This window comes from Pongo abelii, chromosome 7 (genome assembly GCF_028885655.2).
Source record: "Pongo abelii isolate AG06213 chromosome 7, NHGRI_mPonAbe1-v2.0_pri, whole genome shotgun sequence".
In the NCBI taxonomy this organism is placed as follows: Eukaryota; Metazoa; Chordata; class Mammalia; order Primates; family Hominidae; genus Pongo; species Pongo abelii.
In genome coordinates this window covers 75,187,906-75,212,017 of record NC_071992.2, presented here as the reverse complement: position 1 = coordinate 75,212,017, position 24,112 = coordinate 75,187,906, and the positions used below count along the sequence as shown (strand labels likewise).

At 38.5% G+C, this 24,112-nt stretch overlaps 1 protein-coding gene across 3 annotated transcripts in view; it reads left to right on the top strand.

The window, feature by feature from the left end:
* CA8 (carbonic anhydrase 8) overlaps positions 1–24,112 on the top strand; it is a 97,417-nt gene that overhangs the window by 58,844 nt on the left and 14,461 nt on the right. For 2 of the 3 annotated variants that reach the window (XM_024251642.3, XM_024251640.3), the window contains one exon: positions 13,780–13,949. In XM_024251642.3, coding sequence (XP_024107410.1) covers positions 13,780–13,914 — 135 coding nt within the window. In that variant the 3' untranslated portion in view covers positions 13,915–13,949. Of the gene's footprint in view, positions 1–252; positions 11,629–13,779; positions 13,950–24,112 lie in introns of those variants that run through there. The other variant, XM_024251641.3, reaches the window with a different exon arrangement.

The following is a 24,112-nucleotide window of genomic DNA, read 5'->3' as shown; positions in this document are numbered from 1 at the left end:
AGTTAAACATTGTTTCTGAGAAAGGAAAATGTCTGTTTTATGTTTTAGCTTCCTTTAGATCAGTCATACCTTTCCAGATGAAAGTTAAATGGCTTGAACTAGTGAAAGTGATTGAAAGGTCAAGGATGGACAGAATCCAACACTAATTTATGGTCTATATTTTAAAAGTTAGTTTTTAGAGAGTTAATAGAAATCGCTGAAAGAGCAAAACTTTTTATTAGTCTAGTTATTTCCTTATGTGAATTTCCCCAGGTGTGGAGAATAGAAAGTCTGGAAGTAAAGTGGGGATGCTGGTTATTTCTGTAAGTCACTCATAGGCTTTGAAATAGTTTTGCCTTGGTGTGTACAGGAAAATTCTGCATGTGCGGGGTGAAGGACCCAGAAGGAGTGCCCTAGAAAATTCTGGATTGTTTTCTAGCTTCGCTTTTGGTCGCCCACCCCTGGCCTTGGGCTCTTCATAGGTGCCCTAAATGCTACTGCACAGTGGGTGGGAGCATCCGAGTGAATTGTCACTGGGATGTTAGCTGGTGGAACATGAGGCAGCATCACTCAAATGTATTTAAACCATGATTTTGATATTATAGAAGGGGCTTTAAATATCTCCTGTCTTTCAGGGATCTGTGTAAGGGATGGGTATGTTCTGGAAAGCTGTATTGTTTCTTCCATGATCAACCTCAAAAGGCCTGGGAAATACTCTCAGCAAACCAAGTTTTCTTTGGTAGCTTTTAAATATTTGCCTTTAATTCTTGAAGTTAAAAAGCTCAAGTTCACTAACTTCTCAGTAAAGCTTGCTTTATTTTGTCCTTAAATCTTAAAAAAAAAATCCTTCTTCCAACATTTAATAATTTCTCTTTATTTCTGTTTTGCTAGGGATTAATTTAAAAATTTCCCCACTCAGCCTCTCCTCCCCATACCCTTCATTATTTTATGAACTTTGATCATATCACTTTTGAACCTTCATATTTTTATGACAAATCCTAATTCCTATATTTAGTCATTCATCTGTTTGTTCTTATAAGAGACTATTCCCCACATGATTAGACTAGGGGTATGGGTTTGAGAAAAACAACTGTGGAGGTGAAGGGCTCTTCTCATCACACTGAACAGGGGTATATGCTGCCAATACTCACTTATCACTGGTGATGTGTTCTGGTTTCTTAGTACCACTAAATGCACTTTGCTTTTAATTTAAAAATGAAGAACAAAAAGAAACCCTTCCTGAATGCCAACTGGACACAGAGGATAACAAGATTAAAACACAGTTTTTACTCTCAAAAATTTCACCATAGAGTTGGGGAGGCAGATGACTAAACAATTAACATGATAATAAGTAAGGTGCTCTGGAAACACATATGGAAGAAACCCAACCCAGTCCAAGAGGTTTAGGGAATAATTTCTGCAAAATATTAGAAGTTAGTCTGGTGAAGGACAGGAAAGAAGTTAGAAATTTGTGTCTAATATTAAGCCTAGAGTTTTGGACTCACGATATCTAGATTTGGGACTTAACAGCGAAGATGATGGCTGCTATAACAGATAAACCTCAAAATGTCTGTGGCTTAACACAGTAGAAATTTATTTCATGCTCACATAAAATCCAACATATGTGTTTCTGATTCGCAGTGAAGGCTTTTCTCTGTGTAGTCATTCACAGTCATTCTGTATAGAAAGAAACACTTCCGTCTTCACTGTCCTCCTCCCACAGTTGCCCTCAATGAAAATAGGGTGAAGGATCTCAACAGGGATCTTTTGAGGGCCAGTAGTAGAAACAGGGAGCTCCACTTGTACTTACTTTCTGTTAGCTAGAACTGGTCACGTAACTACCCTAACTGCAGGGGAAGCTGGGAAGTGCATTCTAGCTTCATGCCCAAGAAGAAGAAAAAAACAGATTCAGTGATCAGATGAGCTAGAATTCCTGGCACCATAGCTCAAGCTGAGTAGGAAGACAAGAAGATAGCCCCCACTGAGTGCAACACTGCAGTGGAGATGGGGGAGATGATGCCTTCTTAGGAACTAAGGACCAGGGGTCTTGAGAAGAACAGGGAAGGAGTGTTGCCAAGATGTGGAGGAGGATGGGGTTAATACTGAGAAATGCTGTGGACGAGTGCTGCCAACCCAAGCATCAAATAACTACAGCACCTTTTAAAAATGGGCCCAGGTGCTCGGAGTTCTGAACTTCTGGCTTCCATCTGGCTTAAATTCTGGATCTCAACTTGTTCATGTCCTCTGGTACCTAGTGTTTTCCCTGGCCAGGCATGCTCACTGCTTGATTCTGGTTTTAGTTTCCTCCTCTGTTGCTGAATGTTGGCTTCCCTTCTGCAATACCATTCGTCCTCCATCCCTTCCACTGTGCTATTTCTGGTTCCTCCAGGTAAGTAAACACCTTAGCCCATCTAAGCAGTTTGCCTTGAGGCCCCTACCATGATGAAAGCCTTCTTTTCTTTTCTGATTTGCCTCATCATTGCAAACAAGATTCATGAACAAGAGCTATAATCGCCGGTTAGGCCATTGTTAACCCAAAGGAGATATTTCTGTAGAATGTTGAGCTGAATGTAGAGGAACCAAGCATAAATATGGACCATATATAGACCATCTTTCTAGAAATTTTATGGGAAAGGCAAGGAGGGATTTAGGGACAACGTTTAGAGAATAGTCAAGTGTTTGTTTTGTATTGTTTTTTTAAGTTAAGATTTAGGAAATACTAGAGGTTTTGTAGGCATATTGAAAATAATCTGTGAATAGAACGGTTGATCCCTTGATATGGTGACTGCCGTTATCATTCCCAGGTTTTAGATGAGGTGATTGAGGCCCAGGGAGATTAAGAAACCTTTGCCTGGTTGACATAGGTAGTAAGGGTGGATTTGGGGATCCAGCCAGTCATGTGTGATGTCAGTGCTGGGTGCTTAACTACTGCCCCTTTTGGTGTGCCCTCTTCAACACTGCAGTTTGTTTGAGACCTTCTTTCTACATGAGGCCTTGTCAGGAAGGCCCCAGCAGTGTTAGAGGAGGTTTCTGCCTTTTCTGTTGTTATATTCTGTATCCCCAGTTGGAGGAGTTTTGTTTCTCTCAGACAGTTGGAAACACATAACAAGAACTTCAGAGGCAGAGGTCTAATGTGCAGATTTAGGGATCCTTAGCATCAAAAAAAGAGCAGAATAGGCCGGGCGCGGTGGCTTATGCCTGTAATCCCAGCACTTTGGGAGGCCCAGGTGGGCAGATCACAAGGTCCGGAGTTCGAGACCAGCCTGGCCAATATGGTGAAACCTCATCCCTACTAAAAATACAAAATTAGCCGGGTGTGGTGGCAGGCGCCTATAATCCCAGTCACTTAGGAGGCTGAGGCAGGAGAATTGCTTGAACCCGGGTGGTGGAGGTTACAGTGAGCCAAGATGTGCCACTGCACTCCAGGCTGGGCAACAGAGCGAGACTCTATCTCAAAAAAAAAAAAAAAAAGGCAGAATAACAAAAGAAATGAGACACCCAAGAAAAGAATATGGACAGAGAAGAGTCAAGTAGTGAGGATGGGAGGATACAGTCCCCTGAGGCTGATACTTCCTGAAGTATCCTTCCTAAGACTCTTCTAAACTGGTAGGACCCCATGCAATTCACTCATTTCTGTTTGCCATCTGGTTGCTCCAGGTCCCTTCTCTTGCTGACTTTGTATTTCTGAAGCAGAGAAGGGGTCTGGGGTTAGCAGGCATGTGAGGGCCATGCTCACTGCCGGCTGTCCCATCCAGGTCAGACTCAGGGACTGCAACCCGAACAGGGGCTGTGGGTCATATAGTCACTGTTGTTCTATGAATGATACATGTAAAACATCAAACTTTCCTCTGCATTTACTTTTTCTACAATTTGTCTCGAGGATACATACACATTTTTGTTGTTGTTGTTGTTGCAGATAGCCAAAATCTTAGATGCCCAAATTTCAAAGCCCCAAAGCTTAACATACAGCATATTTTATGATACTCGGATGCATTCATTTGCTTTTACTTGTCATTGACCCTGTTAATACAAGGAGTGTATTGTTATAGTAAGGAAATTATGTCATAGTCCTAGCTTCCTTTTCTTTATCCTTTTCATAGGCAGTTTTTAGCGTGTGAAATTGCTCCTTTGAGACTCATGTGGAGTCTGAAGGAATGCATGCATTCATTCCTTCATTTATTTGGCAATTATTCGACATTTGCTATGTGCCAGTTACTGTAATCAGTACTGACAAGGGGAGATAAAAAAGACACTCTCGAAGAATTCACCATCTAGGAGGAAAGGCCAGCTGATATAGGTGTATATTAAAACAAAAACAAAAACAAAAAACCCAGTCATTTGCTGTGTCCAGTGCTATGGGATGGTATGGACGTAGTCTTGAGGTAGCACATAGGAAAGGTGCCTGGATGAGAGTTAGTTATCTAGAAGGCCTTCCCCAAGCCAAGAGGTGTTGTCTGAGTATTCATGGAATTGCCAACAGGGGAAAAGTGTCTGTATGCTTGTGTCTGGCAGAGAGGCCAGAGAGCAGAGTGCATTTGGGAAACACTTGCGGTAAGTGTGGAGAGCCTGTGACATGGACATGAGGGGGTTGAGAGAGAAGCAGGAGACTTCCTCAGTGAGCCTCAGGGCTGTGCCATGGAGGTTGGGTTTTCTCCTGAAGGTGGCAAAGAATCACAGAAATGTTGTAAGGAGGAGAGAGATATGATCAAATTCGAATTCAAGAAACGTACTCTGTAGCTGCAGTATGAAGATGTGGGTCACATGTCAATGAGATGGAGGGAAGGGAGTAACTTTAGAAATAATAAAGAAGTAGAAGCAGAACCTGGTGGCTGATGACATAGGAAGGATTTTGGGAAGGAAAGACTGCCTTGTCACTGGACCTACCCTGGATTTGGCTTGGTTGACTGGCAAGGGTAAGGTGTTGCTTTCTACCATGATAGGGAATCAAGGAGGAAGAGCAGCCTTCATGGAGAAGATACCACGTTTATGGTTGCATATTGAGAGTTTGAGATGCCTTTAAGACATCCAAGAAAGGGGTATGGTATACAGGTGGTGGGTGAAGCTGTTAGTGTAGAAGAGGAAATCATTCGGGGAGAGAAAAGAAGTGATTCAGAGAATGAGGGATGTGTAACCAGGGGTGTGCACTGTAAGAGTGTCCCCAGGAAATGTCTTGAGAAGTGGAAAAAGTCAGGAGACTCATGTGATGGTTAGAGAAGCCATGGGAGAGGCAAGTTTCAAGAAGAAGTAGAGAGATCATGAGTGTCAGATTCTGCACACACCTTCAGTTAAGGACTAAAAGGTGTTAACTGGATTTAGCCACAAGGAGAGATTATAGACTTGAGAACAAAGTAGACGAGCTGGGTGTCTATAGTCACATTTGTTCAGCATTACTTTATTGAGGGTAATTTCCTAAAAGTAGATCAGATCTTTCAGTGAAACTTTTTTTTCTTGGCCAGGCATGGTGGCTCACACCTGTAATTCGAGCACTTCAGGAGGCTGAGGTGGACAGATCACCTGAGGTCAGGAGTTTGAGACCAGCCTGGCCAACATGGTGAAACCCCGTCTCTACTAAAGATACAAAAATTAGCCAGGTGTGGTGGCGGGCACCTGTAATCCCAGCTACTTGGGAGGCTGAGGCAGGAGAATCACTTGAACCTGGGAGGCGGAAGTTGCAGTGAACCGAGACTGTACCATTCCACTCCAGCCTGGGCAACAAGAACGAAACTCCATCTCAAAAACAAAAATGTTCTTTATAATCACAACAAATCTTAATTTATTGAAAGGTTTAGACTTGTTGAGTGCCCAACATTCCCATTTCCACCTAGAATTCCTTTAAGGATTCCCTTGCCAGCATTCACAATGTTAATGCTGAACTATATTGAGAATGTTAACTGATCCTGTAGATACGATACAATATTTTACTACTATACTGGCCAGTGTATTATGCTAAGATCCAGAGACAGACCATTGTGCCTTAGGCTCTCTGGCTTCAAAGGGAACCTAACTTTGTATTTTTCCTTGAAATAAGCCAGTGACAAAGTCTAACCCTAACCTACTAAAGTCATGCTCCCTGATTATTGGGAGATAAACCATATCTTACCACAGGGGAGCCGAAGCTGAATGAATGCATATTAGAAGGAATAATCTCAACTGCCCTTGAAAATAGATGACTTTTCAATTAGCTGTACTTCTTAAGGAAAAGACTTAGGTGCTATTAGCACAGAGCTCCATCATAGCATCTGTTCAGAGGGCAGCAGAGTTAAAATGTAGACACACACAGACACACATTTATGTATATTAAAATGCAATTTAGAGTGATTTAGAAAAAAATAATAATCTTAAGGGAATATAAATCAGTCTGTCCTTGAATGTTTTACTTGGTGCTGCTCATAGAACTTCACAGGAAGCAGAGCAAAAATGGAAAAGGTCCAAAGAAGGCAGCAAAAGTGAGAGGAATCAAAAGAAGAGGATGTGATTCTAGGAGTTAGACCAAGAAAAATTGAGAAGCCTCAAAAATTGAGAAGGGAAGGAGAGAGATGCTTGACATATAAAATAGCAAAAGGAACAATGAATGGCAGGCGGAGTTTCCACATAGCTGATTATATTGAGAAATTAAAAAATTTGCATTAAATTAAAGAACAGTGTTTTCTTCTATACCATAAGGTTTATGTATGTAATTAAGCTGCTGAATATTATTGTGGAAAGAATTGGTATCTTGACATGCATCACCTGCCATAGGATGATAGTATTGGCACTAGCAACATTGAAGAAGTTCTAAATCATAATGGTTTCCTATTAAATGCATAGTAGCTGTGATTCAGGGAGGTGTAGACTTCAGCTGAAGTGTAGTGTGGACTGTTAAGCTCATCATACATTGTCCTGAGTACTATTAATAGGAATTCTAGAATTGGAAGCCCCTTTTTAGTTGAATTTTTCATATTATTCCTGGTTAGCATGCCTTATGTAGGGAGAAAAAACACAATTGGACGGATCTGAATGAGTATATATTTCTTTTTTAAAAATTATCTCTAACCATTAAATAACTTTATTAAAATTTTTTTATTTCCATAGGTTTTTAGGGAACAGGTGGTATTTGGTTACATGAGTAAGTTCTTTAGTGGTGATCTGTGAGATTTTGGTGGACCCATCACCCGAGCAGTATACACTGAACCCAATTTGTAGTCTTTTATGCCTCACCCCCTTCCCACCCTTTCCCCCTGAGTCCCCAAAGTGGGGACTCATGCGTGTGTGTGTGTGTGTGTGTGTATATGTATATACACACACACCACAGTTTTTTAATCCACTCATTGATTATGGACATTTTAACCATTAAATAACTGTAATATAAACGGTCTAAGCATTCAGAAGCCAATCAGCTGGATTGTCGTGTTTGGAAATGAGACTCTGAGAACAGAATACAAATACCAAAACATTACCAAATCTAACAACAGAAATTTTAAGACATATTCTGATTTCACAGTCATTAAAATGTGAATACACATTAATCTTAGAATTGATAGAACAGGGTATTATGGTATAGTGCCATCTGTGCAAATATGTATGTACACATACAGAAATGAGTTAATAATTAAGTTTTGCTGTCCTTTTCCTGCCCTTTTCTTCCTCCTTTTTCTGCATTCCCTCCCTACTTATCTATTTCTTAGCTTATCTACATCTTCATATTAAATGTCTGGTTTTTTCCTTTCTCTTTCAACTTAAAATAACACCAGTGAAATGAAGGAATATGAATGTGTTTATTTTTTTTTCACCCTGTGGTTACATGATACGTCTTCTAGAATATTGAAAACTGCTTTAAATGTTCTTTTTCTTCAGTCTTTCCTCCTCTTCATTCCCTCTGCATTCCGTGTTTCCTGTGGGTTGGAGAGTAGGGCTGTTTACATCCTGACAGCCCGAGTTAGTGCCTGGCATATGCTCAGCCTGTGGGATCTAGAAGCACATCTGGCCCTGGATAATTGAGGAAGTCTGACCCCATTCACGAAGCAGCAAGTCTTTCTCAGGGGTCTTCATTCTCCATATGGAATTGAAGGGGCTGTTTCCCTAAAGTCCAGGTTGCCGTAGGGCCACAGCATGGTTATGTTTGACAATCACTTCACATGATTGGGAACATTTGTTGGAGATTTTCTTCTCTGCCCATCGCCATAGTTTGAATGGGTCACCTCCAAAATTCAGGTGTTGCCAATGTGATGTATTAAGACGTGGGAACCTTTAAGAGGTGTTCAGGCCATGAGGGTCCTTCCCTTGTTAATGGATTAAGTCCCTTAAGAAAGAGGCTTCACACAGCATTTTCTTGTTGGCTCGCTTGTCCTTCTGCCTTCTGCTACATGAGGATGAATGAAGAATGCCCTCACCAAATGCCAAATGTCTTGATCTTGGGCTTCCAGCCTCCAGAACTGTGAGAAAATACATTTCTGTTCTTTATATATCATCCAGTCTCAGGTATTCTAACAGCACAAAACAGACGAAGACATCCATGGTTCTCAGACTTGAGCATGTGTCAGATCCCCTGGAAGGCTTGCTGAAGCACAGATTGCTGGGTTCCACCCCTGTGTTGCTGATTCAGTAGGTCTGGGGTAGTTGCTGACAACTTACACATTTATTCTGGGAGGATACTTTGAGAACCACTGTTTCATATGTACCTGCATTCATCTTTACATGTAATTGAGATCAGCACTGTAACCCGAGAATGCCGAGGTCCTGAAGGTGCGTGTGAGGGGGCAGCGCTAGGCCAGCCCTGTCCAGTGGGAACATGATGTGATCCACATATTAAACTTTCTAGTAGCCATGGTAAAAAAAAAAAAGTCAAAAGAAACAGGTGAAATTAAGAAATTAATTCAAATAGCATATTTAACCCAATACGTGCAAAATACTATCATTTTAGCATGTAGTCAAGGTAAAAAGTTATTGATGAGATTTCTCTCCTTATTTTCATACTGAGTCTTTGGCTTGCAGTGTGTATTCTGCACTTCCAGCACATCTGATTGGACAAGCCAAATTTCAAGTGCTTGGTGGCTATGTGGGCCTGGTGGCTGCCATACTGGACAGTGCAAATCAAGGATCTTCTCTCTGGGGAGACTCTTTCTTCCCTTTCTTAAAATGTGTTATTTTTAATTGCTTGTAGAGATTTTTATATGTATTTTCTCAGTGTCTTAAGTGATAGGCAGCACTTTCCCTGTGGTTGTGAGCTCTCTAATCTGTAATTCTTTAGTATGTTTAAATCTGTGTGGCTCAGAAACTCTCTTGAGGTGATGAGGGCTGACAGTGGCCAAGGATGGGGCTCCTTTAGGCTGGGGATGGCATCAGGACCGTTGACGTCAGTGTTACCAGGGAGTGAATGTTCTTCCTACTCTCTTCCTCAAAAAAATTGAAAAGATCGATTAAGGAGTCATGACAGAGTGAGAGTTGGTTTATGAATGAGAGATCGGTAAGGAAGAGGGAGCATTGGTTTTAGATAGAACATTATATAATGGGGTAGAAGAGAAATGAGGCAAAAACAAGGTTGCAGTACATGAAAGGTGGAGAGTCCTCTCTCTCTCTGTTTGTCTATATCTGTCTCTGTATACATATATGGACTGTTTAAGTACAATTTGCTTTTGACTTTTTAATTTGATTAGTACCATTTGGAATTGTGTTATTCTGACTCTTGTTACTGATAATAAAAGAAAATGAGAGCACTAAATTTTATAAAGAACCATTTTATCAAGGTCGTAAAATATCTGTCACTTCCCAAAGTTTCCTCCCATGTCCTTTGTTGTTAAAATATTTTACTGGGTCAGAACGCTTAACATAAGATCTACCATCTTAGCAATTTAAAGTGTACAATGCAGTATTGTTAACTATAGGGACTGTGCTGTATAGGAGACCTCGGGGACTTATTTATCTTGCATAACTGAAATTTTGTACCCTTTAACCATTACATCCCCATTTCTGCTTCCTGCCAGCTCTTGGCAGCTGCCATTCTTCTCTCTGCTTCTAAGAGTTTGATTGTTTTAGATTCCACATACAAGTGAGTTCATACAATACTTGTGTTTCCATGTCTTGTTGATTTCCACTTCTGGATATAGATTGAAAGAAATTGAAGTCAGTATCTTGAAGAGATATCTGCACTCCCATGTTCATTAAGCCAAGACAGGGAAACCACATAAATGTCCATAGATGGGTTAATGGATAGAGCATACTGACTTTTATGTGTTGTATTTCTCTTTTAACATGATGACACATGAAATGCAGGTCAAAATAAATCTATTAGAACTTGGGAACTCCTGAAAGTTAAGTAGCACTAAACTGCAAACCCTGGAAATTAGCCCTTTGAATGCATTAATAAAGAAGCAGTTTTAAAGCTGAACTTGTAGTGGATAATTTGGTTTGTGAGGCAGTGAAGATTGGAATAAATGTCTTAGACCAATTGGAGTGCACCTGTAGTTCAAACAACAGTGGCTATTGAATCTAATACCTTCAGAAGATGGGGAGTTCTTCATGAAATGTTCAGTGTTGGTGCCCCGCATTCAGTTTTCTCTTAAGTTGGTTAAAAACAAATACCATGTTTAAGTGGAGTAGCATTAACAATAGATGCAGTCATACATTCAGATATATGTGATAATAATGGTCTCTGGAAGGCTTTGACATTTGAGTTTCATTAAAGATTTCTATCCTGAAATATTATTCTATTATTCTGTTCATTTATCACAATCTCTCATTTCAGTGTGGCTGATTCAGTATGCACTTGGAACCATTTGAAGTGACTAAAGGGTTTTGGGGGTGGTTGCTTTAGAAAAATTGGCATTTCAGAAAGACACATTTTCCCCTCCATCTCTGTTGATGTTCGAAGTCTTCAAAGTGTTGCTGTGATCAGAGAAAAACATTTCTTGGGAAATAGTTTTCTCTGAGAGTACAGTGATTTGAGACTGGCTGGCTGTTGATTCAGATCATCTCTTCTGGAAGAAGTTGTTTTCACAGAGTGTGCTTCAGGGTGAGGCCTGGGGCTTGTAAGGTTTATCTCCAGTTCAGAATACATAAATATAAAATTAACCCAGCTTTAAACTAATCTTCAAAGTCAATAAAAAATGGATTCTTTCATACGTTGAGGCAGTAAAGTTCCTAGCCCACATTGCTCCTCAGTGACCTGTGTGTGCTTCATAGGTTCAGGTTGCAGGTATTAAGTATGATTACATGGAAAGTGAATGCTAGGAGAGATGACTTTAAATTTCCTCAGTGAATTATTGGTTTATTATAAATACTTTCTGCGTATAAAACTGTAGCTAAATATTTATCTCAAAATGCTGAAGGTTTCACTTCAAAAGAAGTTGTGCAATAGAAGTGCTAGTATTTGTCAGACACTTCCTATGTGCTTGGAACTATGCTGAGTGATTTTCATGAATGTTCTTTCTTATTTCCTAGGCTATCCTTGTGAATACTGTTATTATTATTATCTCTGTTATACACATGTGGAAACTGAGGCTTGAAGAGGTGAAGTCATTTGATCGTTTGGGTCTTAGGTGGCAGAGCAGGACAAGAATTGGCCTTTGGGTACAGAGTCCACTGCCCTCACTGTGATATTCTTCTTAAGTTGGTGGGTGCAGCGCACCAGCATGGCACATGTATACATATGTAACTTACCTGCACATTGTGCACATGTACCATAAAACCTAAAGTATAATAATAATAATAATAATAATAAAAGAAAAAAAAAAAAAAAAAAAGAAAAAGCATAAGATTCTCTCACTGACCAGGTTCCTTTTCACTCTGTACTTAGGGAAAACTGTAAGGTGAAAGCAAATAATAAGGGATTCTCATGCAGCTTCATCTTTAGAAGTTTTTCAGATGCAACAAGCAATAGATGCTACTCGTATTTTCATTCTAATACCTGAAGAAGATCTAGCGAAAAACCATCAAGCAGATTAAATAGCTGATTGCTTATCTGACTGGCTCGTCTATGTAAATACAACATATAGGTATAATAAAAAACTAAACAGGACAATCCCAGTTGGGTCAGACTTAATCTCATTAAGGGAAATCAATCAGTATTCAGTGACATGGAAAAATAAGACATTCGAAGTGCGTGTAAGTACAGAGGAAAAAACAAAAACCCACAGAAAAGAAGCTGGCTTTCTGACCCGGATTCCAATCGAACTAGCCATTTAATTTTTTTCCACCTCTATGTATGAGTGTATTGAATTAGAATGTTGTGGGATTCAACTCTTGGAGTCAGGGAGCCTCTCCTGAGGAAAATGCACGTGTAAAAATTTGCATATCATTCAGGGCTTTCGTGGGCCCCCTAAAGTCTCTAGGTGTCTCTTGACTTTGTTGAAACCCCTGAATTAGTTATTGTCTTGTGTTTCATTTCTCTTTATGAATGGCAGAATTCTATAGCTATGTCATATTAAGGATCTTTGTGGATATAATCGCTTGATACACAGATGGTGAACTTTTGGTGGATTGATGCTGCCCAAATCACATTTGCTCAATATCCTGGGGTATGTGAAGGAGATAAATTATATTGAATTGACTAGAATTCCTAAAGAGATGGCTGTGGAGCTGAGAAAAGAGCAGGTAGACTTGGAATTGTCAGACTTACCCACTAGCTAATCTGGTAATTTTCAAAACTTCCAGCCTCAGTTCCCCCTTCTGTATATGGAATGAAGAATGTGTCATGTGACTATGTGGCACTTAAGTGAATTAACAGACAATGAACCCTGTAGTTGAATCGATAGATGGGAATAAGCCTGGGGAACGCTCATCACTTTTGCTTTTTGCTTAAACATTAATATTTCCCAGAGAGTCATGTCTGGCAGGCTCTGGGTTCTTAGAGAAACTGTAGGGCGGCTGATGGGCAAGGTCCCTGAGGACTCTGAGAACCTCTTCACTTACAGTGGGGAAGCCATGGGACCTGGAGAGCCCACCCAAGAAATGGAAATGAACTTGAAAATCAATATTGTAAAGACAGGAAGTTGGGCTCAGACTTTTGGAAAATCATTTTTTTGGACCTGTGCTCTCCAGAGGGCTAGAAAAGTGGCAAAAGTCTTTTGATGAAAGGAAACCTCGAATCTATCTGATAAATCTAAGATCTAATCAGTGTTTACATACAGTAACATAAGAATCCATTAATTAAAATGTACTTGGAAAGCATTTAAGAGCACATTCGTTTGTTCACTTTTTCTTATTATGCTATAGATAGGCATAAATCCTTTTTGGGACAGGTTTGTATCATTGTTTTTTTGAGATGGAGTCTGGCTCTGTCGCTCAGGCTGGAGTGCAATGGTGCGATCTCAGCTCACTGCAACCTCCGCCTCATGGGTTCAAGTGATTCTCCTGCCTCAGCCTCCTGAGTAGCTGGCATTACAGGTGTGCACCACCATGCCTGGCTAATTTTTGTATTTTTAGTAGAGATGGGGTTTCACCATGTTGGTCAGGCTGGTCTTGAACTCTTGACCTTGTGACCTGCCCACCTTAGCCACCCAAAGTGATGGGATTACAGGCATGAGCCACTGTGCCCGGCCTGTATCATTTTTGCATTAACAAATGGAGCAGATTTCTTTATCTATTTGAGTTGTTCAGAGACCTTGATATGTCTACTTCTGTTGTCATCTCTTGAAAGGGTCCTGTCTAATGTCTTAGGTCTGGAAGAATTAAGTCTGTTTTTTTTTTCTTTTTGAAGCTTAATTTTAATTTTCTCTTCAATAATTCTTGTAATTTATACATATTTTATGCATGTCATTTATGAAACTCCAATCTTGTTAATGTCCGATAATTGATTAATCTATTTTCTTCTGCTTTTATTTTCAGATAGAAGAATTTCGAAGGCTGAGGACACATGTTAAGGGGGCAGAACTTGTGGAAGGCTGTGATGGGATTTTGGGAGACAACTTTCGGCCCACTCAGCCTCTTAGTGACAGAGTCATTAGAGCTGCATTTCAGTAGCCAAAGAGGACAGGAACAAGTCTGTCTTCATGAGGGTATGTCCAGATTAAGTAAGGAAAATGACGTGCACAGCTACTTAAACCTAGCATACCAAAGGTACACTTATTGTGATCCTGGTAATTTAGTAATAAAAGCATATGTACTTCATCTTGATTAAATTTATGACACATTCTTGAGCTCTGTTAATTACAGGTCAAATAGTTATTTTAATTTTATGCAGTATTGAAGAAAAACTATGATTATATTTTCCTAGCAGAGTAGCCTTTAATTCCCAGTTTTGGTGGCTTTCATAAGGGCAGACACCCTCAGGCCCAGAAAAAGTGACATGCATACCTCTTTAGAAACTTACCATGTTGTCCCCTTGAAGCAGCACCAGTCATGTCCCAGTGACCAAGGGGCACATAGGAGGGGACTTGGGGAGCGTGTGAGCCTCAGTGTGGACCCTATTTGTCTCCTGCAGAATTGATCCTCTTGTTTCTCAGGGTAGGGAGCATATCTGGCATGCATTGAAATACTTCTTCTATGGAAGTGCCTTTTATATGATAAATTGAGAAGCACTTATTAATTATCTGAATATGATACACTATTGGTTGAAACATAATCTATGTATTTTAATATATTGAATTCAATGTATGTATTCCTTAGTCTTAAGGAACTAACAAAATAAAATGTCACAAACATGGAAGAGATAAAATATAAAAAACACTATATATTGGATTATTTATTTACCTTGTAAATTGCCTAAGTGCATAGGTCATTGTACATCACTGGCAAACTACAGCTTCCCAAGGGGAAGGCATCTGTTGGAATAGAACCTAGGGAAGCAGCGAAATCTCATCTCTATAAACAATTTAAAAATTAGCTGGGTGTGGTGGCATACACTTGTAGTCCCTGCTATTTAGGAGGCTGAGGTGGGAGGATCACTTGAGCCTGGGAGGTGGAAGCTGCAGTCAGCTGAGATCACACCACTGGTCTCCAGCCTGGGTGACAGATTGAGACCGTGTCTCTAACAAAATAAAACAAAACAAAAAAAACGAAGAAGTCTGCCAGGTAGCCAAGGTGATAGACGTGGAGGCTTGGACACTAGAATAGGAACAGTGGAAGTGGAGAGAAGTTGATGTATGTGAAATAGAAATCGCAGGTTATAGCTAGTGATGAATTGGATGAGGGGTGGAGGGAGATGGAAGTGTCAAAGATAACTTCTGGGGTTTTACACTTTGGAAACCCTGGATGGAGTGCCACTGAGTGGCAGTGGGAAAGCTGCAGGGAGGCCCTGTTTGGTTGAAGATAAAGAGTTGAGTTGCAGCACAGTGAGTGAGAGATGCCTGTCAACCACAAACTGCAATAGCGGACTCTGGTCATGAAGGTCATTAGCATTTCAAGAGTAGAGAACAGAAAACAAGTCTGGGTTGAAATAGGGACATATTGGGTGTAGACATTGTACATGTTCATATAGTGTTCTGATGGATCTAATGGGATTACTTAATTAAGTTTGCATAAAATCTTGTGGGAGGCTTTACAGACAAGTTAGCCAAGACACAGATAAGTTAAGTTACGGCCCAAAGTAATATAGTTATTGAGCAGTGGAGCCGAAGGAGATCCAGGCAGCTTGACTGGCAGAGCCCTTTTTCTTCACCACGACATGGGCAGAGGTTAAAGAGTTTTGCCACACTGGCGGTCGAGTGACACATCAAGGAAGGATGCAGTTGCAGCAGGCTGAAGGCCATAGGAAGGGAGGAGCTGGAGACTCCAGGTCGCAGCCACCTTGGTGGGCTGGGGTGGGGCAGGAGGCTGCAGCAACAGAGAGGGGGTGGGATTGAGGAAATCTTTTTTTTTTTTTCTTTTTTAAACAAAAGAAATAGAACTTGTCTATATGCTGGGGTGTGGGAAAGGAGCAAGTAGATGGAGAGAGGCTGAAGGTACTGCTTCTGGGAGGAGCCGGAGCAGTGAAGTCTGAAAAGTTGAAAGGGATGAAATCCTAAGCACACAGGGAGACTGGCTTTTGCTGAGAGGATGGGCACTCTGTGCTGCAATGGGAAGGAAGAAAGAAGGAGGTGGTGGTTTAGAGCTGCTGTGTACCCATGACTTGCTCTTACCATTTAATGATGAATGGGGCAGGAGCTAGGAGTGGGAGAGCAGCAGCGAAGATGGGATAGGAGCAGAGGAAAAGGGAAGGATGTGTTCACAGGAGAGGCCAAGAGGCAGCGGGGGTGGGGTAAGGGTTGCAAAGCGTGAATTTTTGCATTTCTCCAGTCTAGGTTTAGTTAGTATACTCCCTGTGAATGATACTTTTAATGAAGGGAGATTATTCCCTTGCATGTTTGGTTTGTATCTGGTCCTAGACCAGAGTTGCCGTTCTCTAAATATCTAAATGACTATTATTATTTCCTCTCTCCTTTACACACACGCACACACACACACAGAGAGAGAGAAACGTTGTTTATGAGATTTTGTATATTTCACATACTTCATATTCTTTATATGATAGATGAATAATGTGTAGTTTTTCAAAGTTTTGAGTTAATTACAATTTAGCTACTATTTCTAAAAGGAAGATATATTTGTGTTCTTACCTTGGTGGCTGAGATTACTTAAAGGGGATAATTTGCTCCCAAATTCCTAAGAATGGTACAGGAATTCTAAGGTGACTAATTCTTATTTCATTTTTTTATGAATAATTTTTTATCCTTTTATCTTGAAATGTGTAATACAAATCTAGTCAGAGTTCTATATAAAAATTATATTGGGAATCAGACTTATGTGTGTGTACTTTTTATTTGATATTTAATAATGCCCTAAGGCAGGTAATTCAAATTTTTATTAAAGTGAAATGATTTTGACAGTCAGACTTTGAATTTAATGCATGAATGTTTCATTTAAGCTCTTGGAACTAAAAAGGAAAAGACATTTCTCTGGTAGTTGTTCTCTAAAAAATGTTTAAAATAATTCAGATTTATTTTAGCTATGTTTTACTGAAATAACTTTAGTTTTTAGACTTAAAATGACAGATTTTTTTAAAAAATGACATGTCTGGGCACCTGGAAGACTTTGATAACCAAGCTTTATTATTCCCATGAGTAATCTGTGACTTTTTATATTACCGTTTAAGAAGTATGAACTATGATTTTGTATTATACTTGTTTAAAGAATTAGTATGTAAGTCATCCAGGTGCTGGAAATTCTTTGGTTCAGCGGTGCTAATTCAGATTTATGGGTGCCTATTGATATTAAATGATCCTTTACCCATTGAATTTTCTCTATGATGCAGGAGAACTAAATGTATTTTAATAACAATGAACAAATGATGTAACAAGTTTAAGGTCCAGTTTACTTGTTACTTTTGGTATCATGACATTGGTACTCATCTTCCAGCAAAATGATTATTTGATTATTTGCCTTTTTATTTCATAAAGTGTTAGCCTATTTTTAAAAGGCTATTCTGACTGCTCAAAAGACTGTCTCGCTTGTGACCTAAATATTGTTAAGCTGTATACATGTTTACAGTAACTGTAATGAATTATAATTATTTTCTGTAAAAAGCAATGTCACACGGCTCTTTAGTTTCTCTTTTTTTCCGCCTTAAATGTGGAAAAATAAGAATGCCCTAAATACGTTAAAAAAGAAACAAAGCCAGAAAAATGGGGTTATTCAGCAAGCATCTCCAAATAGTCCCATTGTCAAACTTGCCCTTATTTTTGTTTTGGAATCTTTGAAGTTATCCTTGACTGTTGAACTCTTCCCTACTTGTACTTTTGCGGTTAATAATATTGTCTTCTTAGCTTTAATAAAGCTATAGCAAGTATCAATTTCATATCAGTCTTCTTTGATAACCTAAAAGAGTTACAGGTTAGAAAAGGATAAGGCATTATAGAGAAGGGGGTGCCTGTGTGAGGAAAGTGAGAATGTTCACTCTGAATGACCAAGTAGGTGAAAGCTATTATCCTTCCAGATTAAATGGAAAGCTCAAAGCCGTATTTTCATTCAGTAGAACTTGGACTCTCCTCTGATAATTTAACATGGTGCACAGCATTAGGGTGAGAATTGAAGGCTCTGTAGATGTAGCTGTTATCTATTTATTATATCGCATAGAATTTCCTCCAACTGGAATGGATTTCCTACCAGATCTCAAAATGATTTCAGTAAAATGCCAAAACACCAAGGATGCTCAGAATACCTATTATGTTTTGATTATGTGGTATAAAAATTATTAACCCACCAATGAAAAATACAAGAGTTGTATGAGCTCTCTTCAAGATTACTAAACAAAGAGAATAATTCCTGCTTTAAAATATGTCTCTTCCTTTTTATGTTTTAGAAATGTTAATAATTTATCATGGATAAAAATTTCAGAATGATTTTTTCCTCTCACTATGAATTAAAACAAAATTGTGTTTGGGAGGAAGAATGTTTTGCAGTCATGGGCCAACTTGTATGTTGAATGTTAATATGTTCTGATACCCTAGATACAGTAGATTTCATGATTTTAAACCTAAAGAATATATTTTTCCATGAGGAAATCACTGTGACCAGTTTGTCATTTAAACATGTTCTTTCATGCCTTTTACCTCATGGATACTCAAAAGCGGACATAAAAAAATGGCTTTTAAGTATCAGCAAAAGGCTTTGAATTAGCTAAGGAAATAATTTATTTCTAGAGGCTACAAGAAAGACCTTTCCTATAAGTAGGTGGTTTAAATCTTGAGTGGGTTTTCGAGGAAGACTAAAGCATTAAATACTTGAGGTTCCTAGGTGGTTTAGGTGGGAACCTGCCTGGACGGGGATTGGGGAAATGTTCCAACAGACCTCACAAAGGCCCTTCGAGCACTGGTTATTATAGTTCCCTGGTTTATGAGGAATATGCTTTCCTGTGTCTCTATTAAATTTATCATGGAAAAGAGAAACCAAAGAGAACAGGAAGCAGGTAAATGAGGAGGAAAATGAAATGAATGTTTTTTTATGAATGAGGTTTTGTTAGTAAGTCTCCAACTGGAAACATAAAGCTTAAAAATTCATCTGAGGAAATTACTAAAATGCTAAAAAAACAAGTGCAGAGATCATTGGAAATCACCTATACTTTAATCAGGAGTATAAAGAGATACTTTTTTAAAAAAGCGTTGAATAAATTCGTTTTAATATTTTCTGTACCTCTTAAAAGAGGGTATTATAGAAGCAGTAGTATCAAATAAAGCTTTTATGTCAGCATTTCATTATGATTAAAAATCTTAAAAATAGAGGGAAAATAGAATCAAAATAGGATTTATACTAAGATTACTATTTTTTCAATTGGAAAAACAGAGCATTGCCTAAAAGTCTACCTCATTCAGATTAAAATAAGGGGTTAAGGAATTGAACCTCTATTAAAAACTAGATTGTTACTAGGCAGATACAAAGAGTTCATATTAGACTGTGTAAGAGTAGTGACAACCCAGGGAAGTTATCCTTTTTCTTTTAGTAAAGTTTTACCTGACCTTCAGCTTTCTGTTTGTAAGCATCTCATTTTTCTTTTTTGTATCTCTAATCTTAGCACCTTGACAATTTGTTTTAGCTGTCTGCCTTTTTTGGGTCACTCCTAGAAATCTACCAACCTAAAGTCTAGAATGTTCTCCTCTCTGTTCTCTATTTAAATGCTGTTGATATCTGAAGGACCAGGTTTTACCTCCATGAAGTCTTTTTCCCAAGTAAACTGGCCTTACTAATCTTTCTTTGCTTTCTGAGTTTAGTTAGTAGTTAGTACCATGTTAGTTTAGTTTTAAATTATTATTTTTTTTTGTTTTCTACTGCACTTAGCAGTTTTAGTTTTACTTACTCCACCAGACTATAAATGTCTATGTAGTAGAGTCAAACAAGTTTGTAACATACTTCATTAAGCAGGTTTTCTTCATGCAAGACTTCTGAGAACCTTTAATATGCCAGAGACCTATGTGAACTCCAAGAGGGTATGGTATAGTATACAGCATTTCACAAATTTATTTAACCAGAGAACAATACGAGACTGCAGAATATGTTTTGTTTGGAATGATCCAAAGCATTCGTTGTGATCTTGGAGGACCTAAAATAGGGAGTATGGTAGAGTCTATAGGTGGGGGCCAGAGCCCATAGATGTCCCAGCCTCTCCTCCACATGCCCTTTAGGGATGGAAGGTTGAATCCTGGATGTGTGCTGAGATCTTGTTAAGCTATCTTAGACACAGCATGAAGTAAGCATAAATTAAAAAATAGTTTTTAAATTTTATACTTGAGTTAAAGGCTAACAAACCCTTCATGGAAACCCTCCAGTAGTAATAATAATTTGTTTGTAATAAATTGTAGTGTGCCATAGTGTGCCAAGAACTATGAGAGGCGGTTCATGTATGTCTCATTTCACCTCAGAACAACTCTTCAAGATGGACATTGCTTTTTGAAAATTTTGTCAATAAAGAAACTGAGTCCTGGTCAGTCACGGTGGCTCATGCCTGTAATCCCAGCACTTTGGGAGGCCGAGGCAGGCGGATCATGAGGTCAGGAGATAAGACCATCCTGGCTAACATGGTGAAACCCTGTCTCTACTAAAAATACAAAAAAAAAAAAAAAAAAAAAATTAGCCGGGAATGGTGGCAGGCGCCTGTAGTCCCAGCTACTCAGGAGGCTGAGGCAGGAAAATGGCGTGAACCCTGGAGGTGGAGCTTGCAGTGATCCGAGATTGCGCCACTGCACTCCAACCTGGGTGACAGAGCGAGACTCCGTCTCAAAAAAAAAAAAAAAAGAAACTGAGTCCCAGAAAGTTTGTCTTCCCAAAGTACATAAAGCTATCAAACTATACAACCAATGAAACTGATGGAAACAGTCATTTAAAAATAATGCCCTTAAAAATTCAGATATTTATTTTGTTATATCGGTCAGTTCTGATTCTGAACAGCTTTCAGCTTTCAGCTTTCAAGGAGATGATTATAGTTGCATTAAAATACAACATGAAATTTAAAACTTCTAGGTTAGGAAATAATGAAGTAAACCTAGTTGACCAATCTAGAGCCTCATCTGGTACCTTACAAATAAATATTTGTCAATTAAATGAGAGTATTTACTTACTTCTGTGAACTTCATATTTATCTTGGAATTATTTGGAAATTATGAAAGTATGACTGTAGGTTGTCTTTTACATATTTTAGATATTTTATTGTTATATAGATGTGACAAAAGAAATGTTCATTTTTTTCTCACCAAAAAATGATAAATTTTTTAAGGGCAGTAACTTTTAAGGGGCATTTTTAGACCACATTTTACTGGATCTCTCAGCAGCTTCTGATACTGCCTGCCTTCTTGCCACGTTCTTATTTTGGTGTCCATATACCCAGTTTTCTTTCTACCTGCACCACCTTTCATCCTCTGCATGCTGCACGAATGTTCTTTTAGGAGGCTACTTAATGTTGGAGTCCTCACGGTTCAGCCTTTGGGGCTGTCTCTGTAGGTGAACTCATCCATTCTCACAGCTTGTCACCACTAACGACACGACTCATTTTCATTCCTAGACTAGGTCTCTTAATTAACTTCTAGAATTGAATGCCCAACTGTCTGCAGAACTTTTCTTTCAGATGTGTCAAAGACATCTCAAACTCAACATATACAATATTGAATGGTCTTCCTTCACAGACCTGCCTCTCTTCCAGTTTTCTTTGAAGCCTGAGTCGTGCATGATACCTCTTTTCTTTACCTTACCCCGTATTTCCAATTTATCATCAAGTTCTGCAGATTTGCCTTCTGATAGCTCTCAAAGCCATCTATGTGTTTCCATCTTTGTCCTCACAACCCATAAAGTTAGCATCATTCTCCTCATGACTGTTTCAAGAGCATCTCCCCTCTCTTCTACATAGGACTGTTATGGCAAGATTAAATACAAGATAATAAATACAAGATTAAATGCAAGATTAAATAAAAAATACATAAAATAATAAAAGACAAGAAGACGTATAGCACTCAAACTTGCATGCCAGCTCTGGTTGATTGGTACCAGCTATCTGGAGAGTGTTGAGAAGGATTCTGAATCCACATCTGAGCACAGTGGGAGTGATGGAATTGATGGGGAGGAGTATGGTGGTTTGTTATTGTCATCCACAAAATAAGGTAGTATTATTGGCATTTGATTTAAATATCTGAGCTATTTATATGAAGTCTTTTTAAAATGGGCCGTGGAAAACTGATCTACATTAGATCTACTGATATGTAGCTAGGTGTTAGCAATTATTGAGGAAACACAGAAACATGATAAAATTACTGACGTCTCTTGATTTACCTTCTTGTTATTATTTTTATCTCATTTATATATAGGTTATGGTTCTGATGCTTATGTATGGCAAATTGCTTACGTACGGCAAAAACTAGAGAATCTAAAATCTCAGCATGGAAATGAAATTACATAAGGGTGAGGAAAGGATTATGGTAGTGTGGAGTAATTTACCCAGATCCCCTTATTGGGGGTAGAAGCCATCTCCCAAAGAAGGGAAAGGGTTACATGTCTTCCATTTGGTCCTCTATAACAAAATACCATAAAGTAGCATCTAAGCAACACAAATTTATTTCTCACAGTTCTAGAGGCTAGGAAGTCCAAGATCAAGGCACCAGCAGGTTTGGTATCTGGTGAGGGCCCACTTCTTGTTTTGTAGAATGGTGCCTTCTCACTGTGTCCTCACATGGTAGAAGGGGCCTACTGGTTTTCTGGGGTCTCTTTTATAAGGGAAGTAATCCCAATCATGTGGGCTCTGCCCACATGATCAATATAATCACCTAAGGCCTCACCTCATCACCTTAGTGGTTAAGATTTTAACATAGGAGTTCTGGTTAGAGAAGAAACCACATAAGAGAAAGGTAAACACTGACAACCCTCAGAAGGGTGAGAAACATGCTGTTTAAAAATATTTTTAACAAGAATATACTAGAAACAAAAATTTTCATTTTAACTAAAAGTCTTTGAGATATTTTTATGTTGGTACATATAGATTGGCCTCATTCTTTGGGCTACTTCAGTTTTACTTAGACATTGCAGTTAAAACTTATTTTCATTACATACGAAGCTAAAATAATCTAGATAATGCCCAGTACTAGATAATGCCCAGATTATCTAAAATAATCTAGGTAATGCCCAGAATCTGAAATATTTATTGGATAATGTGGAGATTTCTCCAATCAAGAAGTTTGCCACCAGGTAGCACCAGGTAATAAATTAATTGTTAAAACTATAAAACCACATTGGTTTCAGATGGGTCTGTTCTCCATTTCAGTGCTTCTTAAAACCCCTTCAGAATCTCTGAGTTCTTACTGCTTTTATTGCTCTGAATTCTTATTGCTCATTCTTTTATGAATTTTATTAGGAACTCATAAATGTCTTTAGGGCTTGTCCAGAGAACATATTTTCAGAGACATCTTAGGAACATGGAGTGGAATTGTATCTCAAGAAGTTCTTTAATCTAGTTTTTGCCTGAAGAGGTCTTCAACTAAATTATTCCAGATGGTTACTCCGCATACCTAGAAAAAAACCAAAGCAATAAACCTTTGTTGTCTGATAATATCTCCTTCAGCATTTACTCCTGCCTAATGCCCAAAGGGAAAAAAAAATCTTTTATGAGATATTCTACCTGTAAAGTGTTAACTGAGTTGGAATACTATTTTGTTGGTAATATTTTTAGTTTTTTGTAAATAAACATTTTTTCATGAATATAACTGGTTGTATTTGAAGCATTCCAAGATTTTTGTTTTCCTTTTGTTAGCAGCCTGTGAAAATTCTTACAACCTTTATGTTGCAGAGAAACTTAACGCAGTTTTTTGCAGGTACGAATGTTCATTCGGATTTTAGTATAGATACAACCAATGTTTCCCTAATGGCATCTTTTCTTTAAACAATAATTATATTTAGCGGTTCTTAGCAATAAAATCATCGTAACGAGGAATAAAGGATGGTAAATAAGAATAACAATGTTATTAATCATCTAAATTAGTTGTGTATGGAACATTCCTGTACCTGAAATATTTCCATAGGAAATAAGGCTAAAACACACATTTACTTATAATTAGATATAATACAAACCTTTTCTCATTATAATAGTTGCCCAAATCCCAATTCAACTTAATTTCATTGACTTTGATTTCTGGACTAAAAACATTAAGCTTGAACTAGTGAAAAATGTATAATATGTGCATTCAATTAAGAAGTAATTAGATAGTCAATCACC